The sequence below is a fragment of the Microtus oregoni genome, unplaced genomic scaffold (genome assembly GCF_018167655.1).
Source record: "Microtus oregoni isolate MIOR12 unplaced genomic scaffold, Mior012 000016F_ref0000370, whole genome shotgun sequence".
Lineage (NCBI taxonomy): Eukaryota > Metazoa > Chordata > Mammalia > Rodentia > Cricetidae > Microtus > Microtus oregoni.
The window spans coordinates 18,206,520-18,224,544 of record NW_024543075.1 but is presented as its reverse complement, the minus strand read 5'-3'; the positions used below and the strand labels follow the sequence as shown (position 1 = coordinate 18,224,544).

General features: G+C 53.3%; 3 protein-coding genes across 6 annotated transcripts; 1 reads left to right on the top strand and 2 right to left on the bottom strand.

Moving 5' to 3' along the window:
* Positions 1-3,680: 3,680 nt before the first annotated feature.
* Slx1a (SLX1 homolog A, structure-specific endonuclease subunit) lies at positions 3,681-7,060 on the bottom strand. Its single transcript, XM_041667298.1, has 6 exons — positions 6,730-7,060; positions 4,986-5,037; positions 4,542-4,880; positions 4,131-4,258; positions 3,889-3,973; positions 3,681-3,814 (listed from the first exon to the last, which is right to left on the bottom strand). The coding sequence occupies exons 1-6, from the start codon at positions 6,906-6,908 to the stop codon at positions 3,785-3,787; spliced, it is 813 nt and encodes a 270-aa protein (XP_041523232.1). The 5' UTR covers positions 6,909-7,060; the 3' UTR covers positions 3,681-3,784.
* Positions 6,727-7,964, top strand: Bola2b (bolA family member 2B). Of its 2 annotated transcripts, XM_041667300.1 has the most exons (4): positions 6,727-6,866; positions 7,008-7,385; positions 7,467-7,564; positions 7,826-7,964. In XM_041667300.1, the coding sequence occupies exons 2-4, from the start codon at positions 7,323-7,325 to the stop codon at positions 7,923-7,925; spliced, it is 261 nt and encodes an 86-aa protein (XP_041523234.1). In that variant the 5' UTR covers positions 6,727-6,866; positions 7,008-7,322; the 3' UTR covers positions 7,926-7,964. The 2 variants fall into 2 exon arrangements, with proteins under 2 accessions (XP_041523234.1, XP_041523233.1); XM_041667299.1 differs by lacking the exon at positions 6,727-6,866 and having other exon boundaries at positions 6,938-7,385.
* Positions 7,965-10,850: 2,886 nt separating this feature from the next.
* Coro1a (coronin 1A) lies at positions 10,851-15,862 on the bottom strand. Of its 3 annotated transcripts, none has more exons than XM_041666421.1 (11): positions 15,658-15,862; positions 14,066-14,264; positions 13,091-13,213; positions 12,872-13,001; positions 12,607-12,791; positions 12,373-12,492; positions 12,070-12,174; positions 11,838-11,983; positions 11,703-11,760; positions 11,378-11,593; positions 10,851-11,063 (listed from the first exon to the last, which is right to left on the bottom strand). In XM_041666421.1, the coding sequence occupies exons 2-11, from the start codon at positions 14,261-14,263 to the stop codon at positions 10,959-10,961; spliced, it is 1,386 nt and encodes a 461-aa protein (XP_041522355.1). In that variant the 5' UTR covers position 14,264; positions 15,658-15,862; the 3' UTR covers positions 10,851-10,958. The 3 variants fall into 3 exon arrangements, with proteins under 3 accessions (XP_041522355.1, XP_041522356.1, XP_041522357.1); XM_041666422.1 differs by lacking the exon at positions 15,658-15,862 and adding an exon at positions 15,442-15,549; XM_041666423.1 differs by lacking the exon at positions 15,658-15,862 and adding an exon at positions 15,047-15,209.
* Between the last annotated feature and the right edge of the window lie 2,163 nt (positions 15,863-18,025).

The window sequence follows — 18,025 nt, the reverse complement described above, 5'->3', positions numbered from 1 at the left end:
TAAAAATTTTCCTAAACTTAACTTTATCCTCTGTTCTGCAAATACCTTAAACAGGTATAAGAGACACCAGACATTTCCATACCACAAACACTGGACAGGAACAAAGAGACCAGCTACCCCAGGATGTGACCAGCACCCAGCTTTCTCAGATTCCCCAAGACAATGCCCACAAATAAGCAGGAAGCGGTCTTGATAATCTGCCGCCTCAATTCCTTTAACTTGCTGTGTCTAACCTCCCACCTTTTTATTATAAAAGAGATGGGAATATAATGGTCTGTCCTGTCTCTTTAAGAGACAAGCCACGCCCACCTCCACCACCGAGGCAAGCTGATCTTCAGCTTCTAGCTTGAGTCCCTCCCTTTCCATCTCTCTTGAAGAGGCAACTTCTGTTTCTCTCTTCTCCCAACTTCTCCCTTTTCCCCTTCTCTGCTCCTCTCTCTCTCTCTCTGCCTCTCTTTCTGCTCTTCCCCCTTCTCCCCTTCCCTTCCTTCTATAACCAACTAAATAAATATCCAACTTCACTCTGCATGGTGTGCCTAACCATCTCAGTCTCTCACCCATCACACAACTTCCTGCCTGGGACCCGGCTGCCTTCGTGGCCCACCATGGTCTCGGGACCCGCTGCCCACTGCCTGCTGCTGCTCAGGGACCTTCAGCATGGTCTCATGGCCCACTGACCACTGCTGCCACTCGGGGACCTACAGCATCTTATTTAAAGCATTACAGGGTGGACCTCATGAAGGGCCCATAGGTGGTTTAGAGCAGGGGGAAGCTGAGGAAATTACAGGCATCTAAGGGTCCTACAAGGACCCTCATTAGAACAGAAGGCCCTAGAAGGGAGCCCCACCTCATGATCCCTGGAAGGGAGCCAGAGAGCAACATGTAGGTGAACTACAGGGCTCTGTGGAGAGCAGGAAGCCTCTTCCACCATTTTGGTCTCAGTGTTTATGTAACTGGCCTGGCAGACATGATAGACCTAGTAGACTCTTGTGTCTCTCAAACCGTCTCTTAGACTATTGAAACAATGGACCCTGAAGAAATGGAAATTTCCTCCAGAAATATCATGCTGGGAAAAGAAAGGAGCCCAGCAAGAGGGACAAGTTGTCTCCCTGAAAGAGATCTCACATAGTCCAAGACCTTGTCCAACTTCCTGACAGGATGAGATGTCAGTGGTGGGTGTGACCAGACCTTGACAGGGACTGCGTGGGTATGCATATCCTTAGACATCTATTTAAACTCAGTGAAGGACCTTGAAGATGGACTCAAGGGGTTTGCTGGACCTCTTTATCCCTCTTCCCACTATAAATTTCCCTTTTCTGCTCTGAACTTTTACTTTGGCTCTTCTGGTTGGATTACTGAGGACGGGTGGTCAGACCGATGTGGTATAGGTTGGGACTCACTGGTTCAGTAACACCTGGATTGAGAGCTCGCAGCAAGCTTTGCTCTGAGGGCTTGCGGGGCTCCCTGCAAACATCAGGGTTGGCGAGGAATGGCACGTGAGACCAGGAGGAAACATATGGCTCAGCACAACTCAGTAGCTGCTGTGGGTTCAAACTTCAAGAGTTTTACAACAGGCAGCTCACTGTACACATATTAAAGTGCAGTACAATGCTGGAGAAAGTCTCCTGGTGTAACACAACCCTGTATGCGCAAGGAGACATGATTACACAGAAAGTCTTCTCAAAGTACCTGACACTTCATGAAGATGAGGTCGGTAGGCTGCTGCTGCAGTATCTTCAGCCGAGGGGAGGATCTGTCGTGGTCTCGGTCATACAGATAGCATAGAGGTCATCTGGGCTAGTAGCCACCTCTGGTACTGGTTGTGGGAGTTTTGGGGGAGCCAGGGACGGAGTGACCCTACAGATAGGACAGTGGCTACCCAGCCTGTTAGCCACCTCCATTCCCAGGCTTCTGGGCAGAAAACATACATATCTTCCATTGCAAAGGCAACCATGCGTGCATAACCTGGCTCCCCTGGTGCTTCTCTGTGAGCACAGGACCTGTGTGCTCTCAACAGAGGTGCGCACGCTCCAAGCCACAGGCGCTGGTCTCCTGGGCTTTGGCTGTCAGCTTTGCATAGCCCAGCCTTACCTGAGGGATTCTCGATGGGGGACTGCCTCAGCCAGATGGACCTAGGGGCATGTCTGTGAGGGTGTTTTCTTGATTGTTGATTGAGCTGAGAGGGTCCAGCTCACTGTGAACAGTGCCACCCCTAGGCAGGTGGTCCTGGGTTGTGTAAGAGTCCCGAAAGCACCACCAGAAAGACTGAGCCGGTAAGCAGCCTTCTCCCAGGGTCTGCTCCAGGTGCCTCACCGATGGGCCGTTACCTGGAAGCATAAGAGGAAACAAGCTCCTTTCTCCCCAAGTCCCAGGGTTTATCACAGTCACGGGAAAGCGAATGAACACAGTAACTGTTACCTCTGAGAAAAGCAAGGGAGTAGCAAGGCCACATGGTCAGGTCCAGAGCCTCGGCTTCACTTCATCCCTTCCTGCCCTTCTCCGAGAAAACACCAGAAGGTACCCTGAACTGCCGTGGACTGACTCTCTTGGAGATCGAAGACCGAGGGAGAACAGGGGTGAAGGCTTAGGAGAACCCAGGATTCGGCGAATGACAGACAGACACAACTCTAATGAGATTTGAATCTGCTGCAACTTTACTAAAATTCAAGCATCACTTTTAAGAGATTACAGAAGGAAGTTGGCAGACATAAAAGTTTCCATAGAAAAATGATTACAGACAATTCATTATTCTCAGCAAGTCTTGTGGTCAGGGCCAGGTGGGCAGAGCTGTTCTTTGAAATTTGTCTCACACCACTAACTAACTGTGCTTTCTCATGGCCCTAAATCAAATCTGCCCTCAAGGTAACCAAGGTAACCCAAACACCATTCTTCAGGATTCCACCCCCAGGGTTTGTTCCAATATTGAATGGCTGGCTTCATGTTATCAAGAATAGCTTGCCTTTTTTTCCTATCTAAAATGTACCAGGGGGGGCTGGAGAGATGGCTCAGTGGTTAAGAGCATTGCCTGCTCTTCCAAAGGTCCTGAGTTCAATTCCCAGCAACCACATGGTGGCTCACAACCATCTGTAAGGACGTCTGGCGCCCTCATCTGGCCTTCAGGCATACAGACAGAATACTGTATACATAATAAATAAATATTTAAAAAAAATAAAATAAAATAAAATGTACCAGGGGTTTCTCATTCTGGCTAGCCTCTCCATAAATGGTAACTCATACCATTCCATACATTTTCCTTCATAATTTGCCCATCTTCTACCAAATCTCCTATCATGAGCTCTTTCTGTTCTAGGGTATCTGTAAATTCCCCCAGAGAGCGAGCTAGAGTCTTAATCATAACATTAATGGCCTGAATCAAGGGAAGGAACTGCCGCATCAGTTCCTCCGTATTCAAGGAGCCGTTGGAAATGTTTTCTGGTTCCTTGAACAGATTAAGTTTTTGTCAAGAGAAAAATAGAACAGAAGAAAGGATAGCAGAGTCAATGCAAGAAACCATCGCCAGGAACAAAGTGAACGAGGTCATTGAGGCTCATCAGGCACCTAAGCAGACTGCCAGGGAACCGCGCGGGGAGGGGGGGGGAGCTCCAGGAAGCATGAGCCCCTGATTTTGAGACGGCCACCACCTGAGAGGCATTTTGTCACACAGGCGAGACAGCCGTGGATGTGGCACTGAACTCAGCTTTTTTTATTACGCTCAAGTAAAAGCTAACAAACACTGAAGAGAGAGGCAGAAAAGGACCGGGGTGAAAGTTGGGGACACGTGGTATCAGGTCTCTAGCAAGTCTGTCCAGTGCTCCTGGAAGGACAAAAGGGTAGGTCAGAGGTCATCTAGGAGGACTGGGGGAGGGTGGGGCCAGAGCCTGCTCTCACCTCTTCTAATTCCAAGTCCTCTTCCTCCTCAGTGTCCACGTGGTGCTGCCCGATCAGGCTTCCCCAGAGCAGAGACTTCTTACAGCTGCCAAAGGGTACAGTTGGTAGAGATGGCAGAGTCAGACATCCCCAGGCCCCTCCACCTAGGCCCTGAGTGTCAAGGTGAGGTTCCCTAGCCAGGACTGAAACAGGAGGCACCTTCTTTCCAGACCTACACAGGCTGGGAAGAAGCCTGGACTCACCTAGGACAATGACCCTCTAGGGGCAAAAGCTGCCCCGGCTCTTCCCGCAGGAACTCCGCTGCCAGGCAGATGATATGGGCTCTGAGGGGACAACCGGGGTGGGGGCAGCACAGGGGGCCTTCTTCATCCTGTCAGAGATGGTGGTAAGGAGACATGGGAAGAACTTGAAGTAACCAAGAGCAGCACGCAGCTCGTGAGACAAGAAAGAGACGGAAAAAACAGGAAGCACACAGAAGAGCTATGACTTCAGGAGGCCAGGAAAGATCTACATGGTGGCTGGTTGCCCAGTCAGAGGCGCTAACGGCCCGTGGTAGATACTGATGGGCCAGGACACAGCCGCAAGTACCATCGTCCTCATGAGACTGGTCAGGGTAGGCAAACTCTGGGGTCTCAGCCCCGATGTGCCCCTACCTGCAGCATGCGTGCACACAGCATGCAGCTGCCCTTGGCGCCTCCATCCAGCTGGCGCTCGCTGTCAGTCTCACTTGCAGTGAGTCGCTTGGGGACCAAGGGCTGGGGTGGTACCGGCCCAAAGGCAATGGGCATGTGTGGTGGTGGCACTGGAGAAAGTTCATGGCGGAAGTCAGGTCGCAACCAGCGCAGTGTTAGAGGGAGGCGCACCCACGGAGGAACTCGGAGCATGTGTGCCAACACACGCAGGTGGAAGGCGAAGGATGCCTCGCTGCGCAGGCGCGGCCCCACGTGAGTCAGGCGGCGTGAGGCTTGAGGATGCTGCCAGGCCCATTCAAACTATAGGAAGGGACACAGACAACAAAGTCAGGGCGGCCCTGGGCAAGGTCCTCTAGACAAACTCTAAACCCCCGGGCCAGCCCGTCCTTAAGACACCTTTCTTACCCGAAGGGCGGCTACAGCAGACGGAAAACCGTGCAGGATCAGCACCATGTCCCTTGGGAGGAGAGGGCAAGGCCAATGCGTGAGTCCCTATCCCACCTCAATCCCACTAGCAGCTCAATGCCCCACCCCACCCCGGCCTGTGTTCCAGTTCACAGCACTTCACACCTGGTCATTAGGGCTTGAACCTTTCATGGAGATGTAAATCCCACGCACCTGCACCTCGGCCAGTCCTTGATTCCTGTCCTTTCTAAGTAGTAGTGTTCTGGCCCCAGCCTTGCTGACCAACGCCCTTGATTCCAGTCTTCTCCCCCCCACTCCAGACAGGTCTTCTCTGTATAACCCTGGCTGTCCTGGAAGTTGCTCTGCAGACCAGGTTAACCTCGAACTCACAGAGATCCGCCTTCCAATAGATGAGATTAAAAGCGTGCACTACCACCGCCCGGTCTTTTTGTTTTGTTTTGTTTTTCCTGAGTCCAGTCTTTAAAACAATTTTTACTGGTGTATATTAACTGTACAAAGTAACAGTTGCATCGACATTTTCCTACTTATGTAATGTATTCTGACATTACTTATTATAACCACTTCCCCATTTTTTTTGGCCTTCTTCCTCATTCCAAATAGTTACCTTCCTACTTTCATAACTTTTTCTTTAAATTCCGCATGGGAAAAAAGTTGAGATATTGTTATATAACTTAACACGGTGATGTCCAGTTCCATCCACTTTCTTTCAAGGGGTATAATTTCATTTACCATTATGGCTGAGAGTTAGGAGCACTTGCTCTCGCATAGAACCTGGGCTCTGAACTGTCTGTAACTCCCAATCCAGGGGATCTGGCGCCCTCTTCTGACCTCTGCGGGCACTGCATGAACATGTTGCACTTAGGATGAAGGCAAAACACTCAATATGAATCAAATAAAAATAAACCGGTTTTTAAAAACTACATCCTGTATATGTCACGTTTTCTTTCTTCTCCCACTCCCCTGTTAATGGGCTTGTGCTGGATAGTTTTATGTCAACTTGACACAAGGTGTCGTCATCAGAGAAGAAGGAATCTCAACTGAGAAAATTCGTCCATAAGATCGAGCTGTATGCAAGCCTGTAGGGCATTTTATTAATTAGTGATTGATGGGAGGGGCCTAGACCTTTGTGGGTGGTGCCATCCCTGGGCTGGTGGTCCTAGGTTCATGGCCTCTGCGCCAGCTCTTTCTTGTTTGTCCTGACTTCCTCCAATGATGAACAGTGCTTGGGAGAGTAAGCCAAATAAATGCTTTCCTCCCCAGGAAGCTTTTTGGTCACGGTGTTTCATCACAGCAATAGTAACCCTAAGACAAGCACTTTGGCTGACTCCATAATTTATCTTTTGTATTTAATTTTTTCTTGGATTTATTTTAATATTTTATGTATATGAGTGTCTTTGCCTCTATGTATGTATTTATGTTAAGTGCACCACGTGCGCACCTGGTGGATGCAGAGGTCAGAAGAGGGCATTCCATACCCTTGGTACTGGAGTTACAGACCATCCCTTAGTTTCTGATCTCGTTCCCCAATTAACCATCCCAAATCTTAACCCAGCGTTCAGAGTCCACAAGGTGCCGCCCTCCCGCTACGCTCGCCCGGGTGACAGGCCAGGGACTCAGCACCGCCCGTGATCACAGAAATGGTCCCGCCTCTGTCTTCGGGCTGCTGTCCAGGCGGCCCGCCTCCAATCCGGAGCCTTCCGGCAAGACTTCGGCGCCCTCTTACCAGGGTCCTCGCCCGCTGGTCCTCCAGGCGCCACCTTTTTTGCGACCGGCGTTGTGTTGCCGGACGCGACGAGCAGGATTGACAGTGAATCCCACGTACACGCGGCCCCGATGCCGAGGGTTCTGGCAGTAGAGCAGGTAGACACCGTAGAAGCGCCCCGGTCTTGCTGTATGTCCCATCGGAACTTTCTGGGTTGGAGGTCCGAAGTGGGGGGTGGTTTCTGGGACCTCGGACCTCGGAAAGGGCTGGGTAGCCAGGACTGCAAAACGTTTGTTTAGGAAAAAGCACTCGAGGGTGATCGTCCAGCGCGCTGGAAACCCGGCAGCGCCGCTTGGTGCGCCGCCTGCTGGCAGGAGGAGGATGTGCAAACGCGGTCGCAGCGCCCGCGGCCCCCCAGCCCGGCTCCGATTGGCTAACAGCTGGGGCGGAGCCTCCCAAGCGTTGCGACTTCACCTGTGCTAGGAGACGGAAGTGCTGCTTTCCAGACCGCCTCAGGGAGGGCGGAAGTGAGCGGCGTGGGAGGAAGTGGCTTCAGTGAGGGCGGAAGGCGGGGCTCTGGGCACGCCTGCCTGTTCCCCCGCCGGGCTGTGGCTATGGAACTCAGCGCGGAGTACCTCCGCGAGAAGCTGCGGCGGGACCTGGAGGCAGAGCATGTGGTAAGTGCGGGGACGGGGACTCGGGCGGCAGGGAAGGGCTCCAGGGCAAGCGGCCCATCGTCCGGGTCTTCTGCCGGCTAGGAGGTGGAGGACACGACTCTCAACCGTTGCGCGACCAGCTTCCGAGTCCTGGTGGTGTCCGCTAAGTTCGTGGGAAAGCCATTGCTCCAGAGACATCGGTGAGCCCCCGGGAGCCCCTCGCCCAGCGCTTTGGGCTCGGGGCGATAGCCCCAGTCTCTGACTGCTTGGGTGGGGACTAACTCACCCCAAGCTCCGCGATGTGGCCCATAACCCGAGGGTGCGCCTGCCTTTGTGATTGGGCATCCGTCCTCTCCAATCCCCACTTCCTGGAGACATCTCCGATCTCCCTGATCATGCTCGCCTCGGAGCCCACCACCCCAGCCGAGGGCGGACATTTCTCATTCCCATCTCTCGCCCAGGCTGGTGAATGAATGCCTAGCTGAAGAGCTCCCGCACATCCATGCCTTTGAGCAGAAAACTCTGACCCCAGAGCAGTGGACCCGAGAGCGGCTGAAATGAGGGACCCGGGCCTGAACAGCCATTAAACTGTAAATCAGGTCCATTTGGTGTCAGTGTGCTGTTTGAGGTCTCTGAGGCTGAGTCAGGTACTTGGCTATCCCCTCCCCCTCCTCCATCATTGTTTGGCATTGTCCTGTCCTTTAGTCTCTGCCAAGGGTGTCTGTCTACCTGTGTGGTCTCTGTACTGTCACCAAGGTCCGCCCTCAGAAAGCAGGGTGTTCCTGCTCTGCCAACCGCCCAGGACCAGGAGCCCTCAGCCTTTTCTTACAGTCTCCTCTCCAGGCTCCTGGAGGTATCAGAGAGAGGGAGAGACAAGATACACGAGTCCTGTCATGCTGTCAGTCTCTTCTCAGGGGACATGGTATTCAGTCCAGTTCCTCCACATCTAATCTTTGGTTTTGTCTTGTTTTGTCTTTGAGACGGGCTCTCAATGTGTTTTCCAGACTGTTCTTAGATTCATGAACTCAGATGGTTCTCTCACCTCAGTCTTCATGCAGCCGTGACTCAGATGTCTGTCACCACACTCAGTTCCTCTCCATATTGTCAAAGCCTGTCTCTGACACTTAGCGCTCAGTTACCTCCGCCTCCACCTTCTCATTCTTCCATCAAAGAAATTGGTCCAACTGGAGTCATAGTCGTCGCTGGTCAGGCCTTCTCCATCCCCAGGATCATTTCCTGAACGTTTTTTCTTCCTCTGGAGAGGCAGTGATTCAGTCACAGGAAAGATGCCTAGACTATATCTCTAGAGGAGTGACCCCTTCATTCCCCAGTGACGGCCCTCCAGTTTATAGGGGAGAAGGGACTTGCCCAGGATCACATGTCCTGCCAGAGGGTGAAACACAGCTGGGCAGGCAGGCCTGTTTGTGTGCCATTCTCTATATCCAGATAATTTTGTGGCATGAAGAGGAAAGGGCTGGGGCTGGGGTTCTGGACGTTCTCTGGACTGTATGGATTCAGCCTTGGCACAGCCACGATACCCTCCTGAGCCCTTCTATATCATTGCAGCTCTGGAGTCTCCCATCCACTAGGCACCAAAAGCTACTCCCATGCCGAGGATATAGCTGTTGGTGGAGTGCTTGCCTAGCACATGTGAAGCCCTAGGTTCAATCCTCAGGGCCACATAAACCAGGCATCGTGATGCACCCTTGAAATAGCACTTGAGAGGTAGAGGCAGAAGAGTTAGGAGTTCAAGGCCATCCTAGGCTGTGTGAGACAGTCAGAAACACACAAAAACAAACACTCCCTCCTATAGACAGGGTATAAGAGATCTGTTCTTCCCTGTCTTCCTCAGACTCCAGGTCCTGTGAAATCCACAGGAAATGCTCCAAGGCTGCAGAATGTTGTGAATGGAAGGGGGTTTCTTAAACTGGAACCTCAGAACTGCCCTTCAGCCAGCCCTTGTCTCTGTGTTTTAGTCCAGGGTCAGGCTGTTTCCTGGTTTCTAAGCTTTGCCTTTATGGGATTTTGTCTTTGTTTTGTTAGGTAGTTTTTGTTTGTGTGTGTGTTTGTTTGAGACGGGGTCTCTCAGTGTAGCCCTGGCTGTCCTGGAACTTAGAGATCTGCTTGCCTCTGCTACCACAGCTAACAGCACAGTTCACCAGGTCTGGCTTATTTGTCTTTGTGGACTTGCCTGTAGTTGCTTGCAGAGGGCGTCAAGTTTCATGAAGCTGGATTGCAGGTGGTTGTGGACCACCTGATGTGGATGTGGGGACCTGAACTCCGGTCCTCTGAAAGGGCCACTGATCTACATGTCTAGCACAAGAGTTATTTTTACTTATGTGTGTGTAGTAATGTGTGTGTATGCAAGGTGTACATGCCTGTACATGTGAATGGAGGCCAGAAGAGGATGTCAGATGTCTTCTGTCACTTTCTACTTATCCTTTGAGGCAGGCTCTCTCCCTGAAACTGGTGCTTGTATCTATCTCTGTTAGGCTGGAAGCCAGCCAGCCCCACAGTCCTGTCTCTATCCACATCAGACCTACTGGGGTTACAGGCGTTTGCGGGAACACCCAGGCTGTTATGTGGGTGCTGGGATTTGGTTGTCATCCCTCACGATCGCAGAGCAAACACTAACCCACTAAGTCATCTTTCTGGCCTTTTGTTGTTGTTGTTGTTATTGTTGTCTTATTACAGTTGTTTTGAGACAGGGTCTCCATCTTAGGCTGTCTTTGAACTTCTGATTCTCCTGCCATCACCTCCCAAGTGCTGAGATTACAGGTGTAGGTTTCCACACCTGATTTCTGCAGTGCTGGGATCAAACCCAGGACCTGGCACATGCTGCCAATCAGGGTACATCCCAAGCTCTATTTCTGGTTTGGTTTGGTTTTTGAGGCAGTATCTCAATTTATCACCGCTTTCAACTGAGTTTCTGGCTTGAAACCCCCAGCAGTTGCTCAGTCTCCCAAGGGTTTGGATTACAGGTGTGAGTCAGGTCCGATCAGAAGTCTTGTTTTTGTTCTTTGAGTCTATAGTTTGAAAAACGTCACCATATGCTGGTTGGTTTTGCCATAAGCACCAGTGTCAGTATAGTTGTATGCAGTTTGTGCACAGAGTTGATCAGGAAATGCTAATTTGGGGTCAGGGCTAGGGGTATAGCTAGAGTGATAGAGAGCTCACCTCGCATGTGAGTGGTCATAGCTTTGGTCCCCAGCACTGCCATAGAAAACACAAGAAAAGACTTGGGTAGATTTGGAAAATCTGGGGCCCTAAGATAGGGATTTGGATGACTCAGACCTTCCACTCCGAGATGGAGCTAGGAAGCAGAACAGCTCTCAGCTCCATCGCTGGGTAGCCATCCTTCCATCCAAGGCCCCATTCATTTGCTACAGTGCATTTGGGAGTGACCTGCAATCCTGCATGGGATAGTGCATTCAGAACCATCAAGGGGAAGCCGTGCGGCTGGTCAGTTCACCAGAGTCAGAGAGGTACCAGAAAATAAAGCCATTTTATTATTTTCGTCTTATTCACCGTATGGCCTGAGGGTGGGGTGGGAGCAGAGTGAATGGCTGGCCCTGCTGAAGGCTCTGGGGTGCTCTACTTGGCCTGAACAGTCTCCTCCAGCCTGTCCATGCGCTTCTGTAGCTCTTGTACCGTGGCCTGCAGGTTCCTCATCTCTTCCTCCAGCCGAGACACAGTGTCCTAGGGGAGCCAGACTGCATTAGACCCCACTTTTCTATATATTCCCTTCCTCTGACATCAGCTAGCCTTTCCAAGAACCCCAAAGCTTGGCCCCCTTTGGTCCCAGCAGCTACTACTCAGATCAATGCATTTGATTTCTAAGGCCACAGGGTCACCCACTCCTTGTCCTCCCAGAATTTCCTGCCATTCGGAGCTCAGACATCTCCACAAATACATCTCTGTCCCGATGAGACACTGAGCACACCCATGCAGCCTTTGCCCTAATCTGTCTTCTGCCCTTCTACCCTAGCTCCCCAGCTCCCCACCAGCCCTACCGAGCTGGGAGCGCCACTGGCCTCTGGTGTGGCTCTCTTGCGTACACTGTCCAAGCCCCTGTTGACTCTCAGCTCCCGGCTCTTTGGGGGCACGTAGCCATCCTTGAGGGAGATGAGGAGGGGGCCAGCATCCCGACCACCCAGCCACTCCTCAGCTGTGAGGGCAGGGTCTGGTCCTGCAGTGGGTGGATACAGGTCCTCCTGGAACAGGTCCGACTGTGGGCAAGGCCAGAGCTGGTCACGAGAGTGTTTATATTCCTGCCCCTCCTTACAAGCCCAGTGGTCAGTTCCTACCCTGGCCCAGGGAGGAGCATAGGAACATCACCTTTCTAGGCACTGTCATGGCGATGGGCTCACATTTCCGCTCATGAAGCTTGTAGAACCTGCAGAAACAGGAAGGTGAGCGGCACTGTGCAGCATGAGTGGGCACTGAAGGTCTGGTCGGAATTGGGGCACTCACCTGGCAATCTCACACTTATTCACTTCCAGGCCACGTTTGGGCATGTAGCCCATACCACGCTGGGACTCCTTGGAACTGAACATGGAAAGATAGTGCAGGAACGGAGCCTCAGAAGTGATCTCAAAATACCGGATAGAGCTGTCACCCTGTAGGTGGTGCGGGCAAGAGAGTCAGTGCCAGCACGGGCCACCAGCCTTTGTGCTCACTTACCCACTTCCCTGCCCCCAGTCACCTTGCCACAGAGGTAGACAATGTTGGTGTCAGGGTCAAAAAAAGGCAGCAGAACTCCGCTGCTTGTGTCCAGCTCCTGCAGGGACAGCGGCTCTTCTAGGTGCTTCTGTAGAGACAAAGGGGGTAGCAGGGCTGAGCCATGACAAGTCTTCACTAGACAGCAAGCAGTCAAGGGCCCTCAGACTAAGCAGTAGAAACTTCCCATCTAATAGGTAAACTGAGGCCATGGTCATGTGGTAGGGTTGTGACTTAGCCTCCCTCCGCCTTGGTTCCAGTCTAAAGGGTCCCATTTCTGAGCACTCACTGTGTCCCACAGCGCCACCTGCCGCTCACTCATGCGACTGAAACCCGTGGTTAGGATCTTCCCTTCTGATACAAACACAGCGTGCACTGGCCGAGTTCCCTCATGAGGACGGTCCTTTTCCTGAGAGACAAGCATTGTGGTCAGTCAGCTTCTCTCGGTCTCACCAAGAGACTAGAACCTCGGTGGGTGCAGGGAGATCAACATCCTGGGGCCAAGGTTTAAGGTTCAACTTACAGCCACCACAGTGCCTTTCCGAGGCTCAATGATGCGAACACGCTTGTCGCGGCAGGAGGTACAGATGAGACCGCCGTCCCGGCTCCAGTCCACACTGTAGATCGTGTCCGGGTGCACGTCGGGACCCAGTGTCAGCACAGCTTCCCCAGTGCCCACATCCCACACCAGGATCACATTGTCACAACCTGCACAATTGTCCATCGTGGAACTGTGAGCGTGTGCCCCCGTCAGGCCCCCAGGCTTCCCCTCCGCACCCTTACGGCACCTGCGCTGAGTAGCACATTCTGGGCTGTGGGGTGCCAGGCCACGATGCCCACCCGCTTGGTGTGACCTTCCAGAGTGACAACAGGCTCCCTCAGGGGCAGCACCAGGCCCCCATCAGGGATCTCCCACACCTGCAGAGAGGGGCACGTGAGTTGCTGGGGCTTCAAAAGCCAGGTTCCTCTGGAGACCCCTCCTGGCTCACCGTCCTACCAAGACTCACCATAACTGTGCAGTCCTCAGAGCCACTGGCAATGACATTGTCATTGTGTGGGCACCAGGCGATGTCTAGCACAGGAGCAGTGTGGCCGCAGACCAGGGGCACGTTCTTGTCCACTCGTCCAGTCTGGAGAGCACAGCAAGGCTTCTGATGGAGGTGTTTTTACCTCCAAACCCAATCCAACCTCCCCCACACCCCTGCAGAGGGACACACAGGAAAGTGTGGGGTCCCCAGGAGCACTGAGGTGAGGGTTTGTCCCAGTCCCAGGAAGGCTAGCACCAAGCTGCCTGAGATTCTGATTCCTCTAACTCCGTGTCATCTGTGGACGGCACAGGCCCTGGGCCTAGGACAAACAGGGTTGGGGTCCCCAAGAGGAGAGTGTGTGACCAGGGGGCTATGGGATGTGTCCTGTGTCCTGTTGGATAGATAGACGCCTGGTAATCTGTCCCCATGCCCCTGGACAGTAGCAGTTTGAAAATGGCCTCTTCGAGGGCCAACTGCTTCCTGTGTAGAGAGCTGCGCAGGGTGCAGGCCCAGCTTCACCCCGACAACCACTTCCTCTTCTCCTCGGCTTCCATCGGCCCTTTTAAGGTAACAACTCGGGGCCTATCTCCCCTTCCTGTTTCACCCCCTGAAGAGTTCAGGAGAGTACTGGGGCTGCAAGCTTAGAGAGTAGGAAAAGGCTTTTTGCTTCATCTCCACCTGTGAGGCTCAGTTCCTCACAGGTCAGCCCTGGAATCCTTATTCCTGAGAACCCTGGAGCAGTCATCCCTGAGCAGAAAACCCCAGGCTGAGACTTGGGAGGCCTTTCCCCTACCCCCTTGTTTTGTCCCCAGAGAGCTTAAGTGAATGGTCCTGTCCCGCTTTACAGATGACAACGCGCCGAGGAAGGCTTGGTACCGGGCGCCTCCTCAGGCCCGCACAGTCTCAGTGGACGGCAGGAGCCTCCTCAGGAGAGCTGTTGCACCAGAAGCTCACCTTGCCTAGGGGCAGCACCAGGAAGGCCCCTCCCCCACTGGCCTCACAGATCAGAGCCATGAACTTGGGGTTGACGGCACAGAAGCCGCTGTCCCAGGTGGTCTGTGAGACGCGCACATCCTCGTAGCACTGGTCAGCTTTGGCTGGCTGTCCAAACACATGGCGGAATTTACTGGAGCGAACCACCTGCCGGCTCATCCTGAGGGACACAGATTGTAAACTTTCTCAATTCTGGCCAAACACTGTCAGCCCTAGAGCAGTCCTTGGCCTGCCTTTTGGGGTTCCAGCGTCCTGTCTGAGGCACCCTGACCTACTCTCCATGAGTGACAGTCTGCTTATCCTCCCCAGTTTTTCTTCTGTCAACCCCAACATTTCAAGCCACACCCTCAATTCTGCACCATCAGCCCCTACCATAGCCCGATATGGGGCAGGCACCAGGGTCCCCTTCATAGTGGTCCTGACACTCTCAAGGCTGTTCCGTCCTAAGGACCTCTTGCAGAGCCTACATCCCTCACACCCACATAGAGCTTCCTAAAGGCAGGGCAGGGCTGCCACTGCCTAGCCTTCCAGCTCAGGGATGGCACACAGGGAGATGTGTGCCAGCTTGCCCAGGAGGGAATGAAGTAGCAGGATGGCTTCCCCAGGTTTCTGGCCACAAGAAGTAGCAATGGCTTGGGTCCCAGCATCTCCCCATACCTCTGCCTCTCAGCCTCTGCTCAGGAAAAGCAGGTGTTCTGTGCTGTCTCCACTTCCGCTAAGGAAGGAGAGGCCCACCACGATTGCCCTGAGGCTCACTAAAATGGTTACCCACTGTGGCTGGGCAGCCAGCCAGTGAAGCCCAGGGACTGCCTGTATCCTAGTGTTCCGAAGCCCCATCCTTGGGTTCAATCCCTCCACCTTCCTACTCAATGAAGGAGCCTGGGCTGCCCTGTGGGAAGCATCCTGCCCAGAGCCTCTGCCCACTTTCCCAGCCTTACCCACCCTGCTAACCCTAAGGAGGCTCCCAGGTCTACACAGAAAGCAGGCGAAATGCACGAGTGAAGTCTCCAAGACAAGAAGGGGACATAAGCCCCAGCAGTGAGCAGTCTAGATTTGGAAGAAGGAAACCCCAATCTAGAGGTAAGGGCAGGAAGATGTGCCCCACCCGACCTCCTCCCCCACCCAGGTACCAAGCCCGGAAACCACGGAAAGGGGAACTTGGTCTTTTCTTGTTTTGCACTCAACCCCTTCCTGTCTCAAAGCTCCGGGCAGCTACTTGGCTCACCCCACCCTCACCGCCCAGAAGCTCCCTCCCGGGGACATAGGTCCCGAGACCAGCTGCGGTCGCTCCCAGCGCGCCCACCTCCATCTTGGTCACGATGGTCCTTCGCCCTCACCTTGAAGCACTCTGGGACCTGCTTGCTGCTTCGCACTCCTTGGTCCCGGGCCCTCCCGGCTAGGCTCCTGCACAGGCTCCCTGACCACAGCCTGGTGGCCCTGACAGCTCGCCCGCCCCCACAGCCCTGCTCCCACGCTGGCGCTGGCCCCACAGGTGGCCCTTGGCAGCGATGCCGGGCCCTTGTGACCAGCCCTCCCCCAGCGCCCAGTCTCACCTGCTGCGGGGAGCTGAACGTGACCCCCGCAAGTGGAGGAGGAAGGAGAGGAGGATGGAGGAGCCGCAGGCTGGCCGCCGAGGATGCTCTGTCAAGACAATGAATGAGCAGCGGCCGAGCGCCGGCCTCCTCCCGGTGGCAGCGCCCCTTTGGGGCGGAGCTCATAGAGGCCCGGCCCTTCGCTCCCGGACAACCCGCTCTCCACGCCGTCAGCTCCAACCCCCTACTCCCCAACAGATGCTGACGCGAATCTGCTCTTCTTTTAATGTCAAAACGCAAAAATATCCCGTTCCTTCATCCCTCCCCCGGCCGCCTGCAGCCTGCTCGAGGTCCTTTCCCTGGCATCGGAGAAAGCTCCCGAAGGGCTGCGACCAGCTCGAGAGCCTTGTCGGCCACAGGAGCACTGCTCTTGTCGCTGCCCCGAAACGGACTCCTGGGTGGCCGTGGGAATCATTTCTCTCTCGGGGCTCAGGGCTTCAAAGGAGACACCCGCCCTCTGCTTCACAGGGTTGAGACCCGGAAGCAGTAAAAGAATTGGGCAGTATGGAGCTCCTGTTTTGTGCTCCGGACTGAGAGGACAAGTGAGCCAGGCTCTCCCCTCTATAGGGCTCTCAGCCTGGGGTAGGGTGGGGTACTCTGCCACAGTTTCGAGGCCACTGAGTACAGACAGGTCTGACAGCGGGCACACAACTGACCCTCAGTTAGTGGGTAGTGGGTTGTCAAAAAAGCAAGGGCAGGGCAAGAAAGGCCTTTGCTAGAATCACAGTTCTGACTCCTGACTGTCACTCCTCCGTGTGACCTTTGGCAGGACACTTTAATTTCATCTCAGCCCAATTTCCCCTCTATAATGGTCTTATCCCCCCCCCCCTTACATGGAGAGCTGGACACACATCTACAGACTGGCAGGTACTAAGGAAAGTTAGGTCTTACAGCCAGATGTGGTGGCCCACACCTGCAAATCCATCACAGGAGAGACAAGCAAAAGGATCACAGTGACTTCAAGGCCAGCCTGGTCCACATATAAGTTCCAGGCCAGGGCTACATATGAGACCCTGCTTCAAAAAAAACAAAAGGTTCTTTTCATTATTGTCACTTGCCAAGGTTTGGGGCTGTCCTGAGAGGGTGAGGAAACACCAGCCATGACTTTGGGGAGGCACAGTTTCAGCCAAGTTCAAGAAAGCGGGTGTGCTGATAGTCACCTATAATCTGTAATCTGAGCACTCAGGAGGCTGAGGCAGGAGGCCACCCTGGACTACATAGCAAGACTCTGTCAGAAGAAACTTGTTCTTCAAGGAAGAAGAAGTTCAAAGCAAGAAGGGCCTGGCTCCAGTTCTACTGGTTAGCTGTGTGATCTTGGGCAAGAGGCCCAACCTCTCCAAACTTCAGTTTCTTTAGATAAGGAACAAGCAAAAGTGTCGTGCCCACCTCACGGTTCACAGGACCGTAATGGCGATTGAAGTGCTCAGTCACTCGGTGCAGGGCTGTATTGTGCCTGCGCGTCTGTGACTGTGGGCAGGGACTGCAGAGTCTCCAGCTAAAGTGTGAGTTAGCATTAGCAGGGCTGAGAATGTGGCTCAGTTGGCAGAGTGCCTACATTGCACGCATAAAGCCAGGATCTCCAGCACCACATAAACTAGGTGTTGGTGCTGGTGAGATGGCTGAGTTCTTGCTGTTCTTGCAGAGGATCTGGGTTCACTCCCCGCATCCACATGGTGGCTCACACCCCTCTGTAGGCATGTTTGTGATGCATATGCATACAGGCAAGCAAAACAGCCATACACGTTGCCTTGGTTACTGGTCTGTTGCTGTGAAGAGACACCATGACCAAGGCAATTCTTATAAAAGAAAGCATTCAATCTTTTGTTTTGTTTTGTTTTGTTTTTCAAGACAGTGTAGTTCTGGCTGTCCTGGAACTCATTCTGTAGACCAGCCTGGCCTTGGACTCTGAGATCCGCCTGCCTCTGCCTCCTGAGTGTTGGGATTAAAGGTGTGTGCCACCACCACCCGGCTAAAAAAAAGCATTCAGTTGGGAGCTTGCTTTCAGTTGTAGAGGGTTAGTCCATGATCATCATAGTGGGAAACAGGCATGGTTCTGAGAGTTTTACCTTCTCATCCACAGTCAGGCAGAAAGAGACAGACAGATAGGCAGACAGACTGACTGACTGGGCCTGCTGTGGGCTTTTGAAATCTCAAAGTCCACTCCCAGTGACAAGCTCCTCTAACATCTATTCCAACGAGGTCACACCTCTTCACCCCAAACAGTTCGCCAGCTGGGAGCCTAGCATTCAAACCCAGGAGCCTATGGGGCCCATTCTCATTCAAGTCACCCCACATAAAAATTAAAAATCTGAGGCTGGAGAGATGGCTC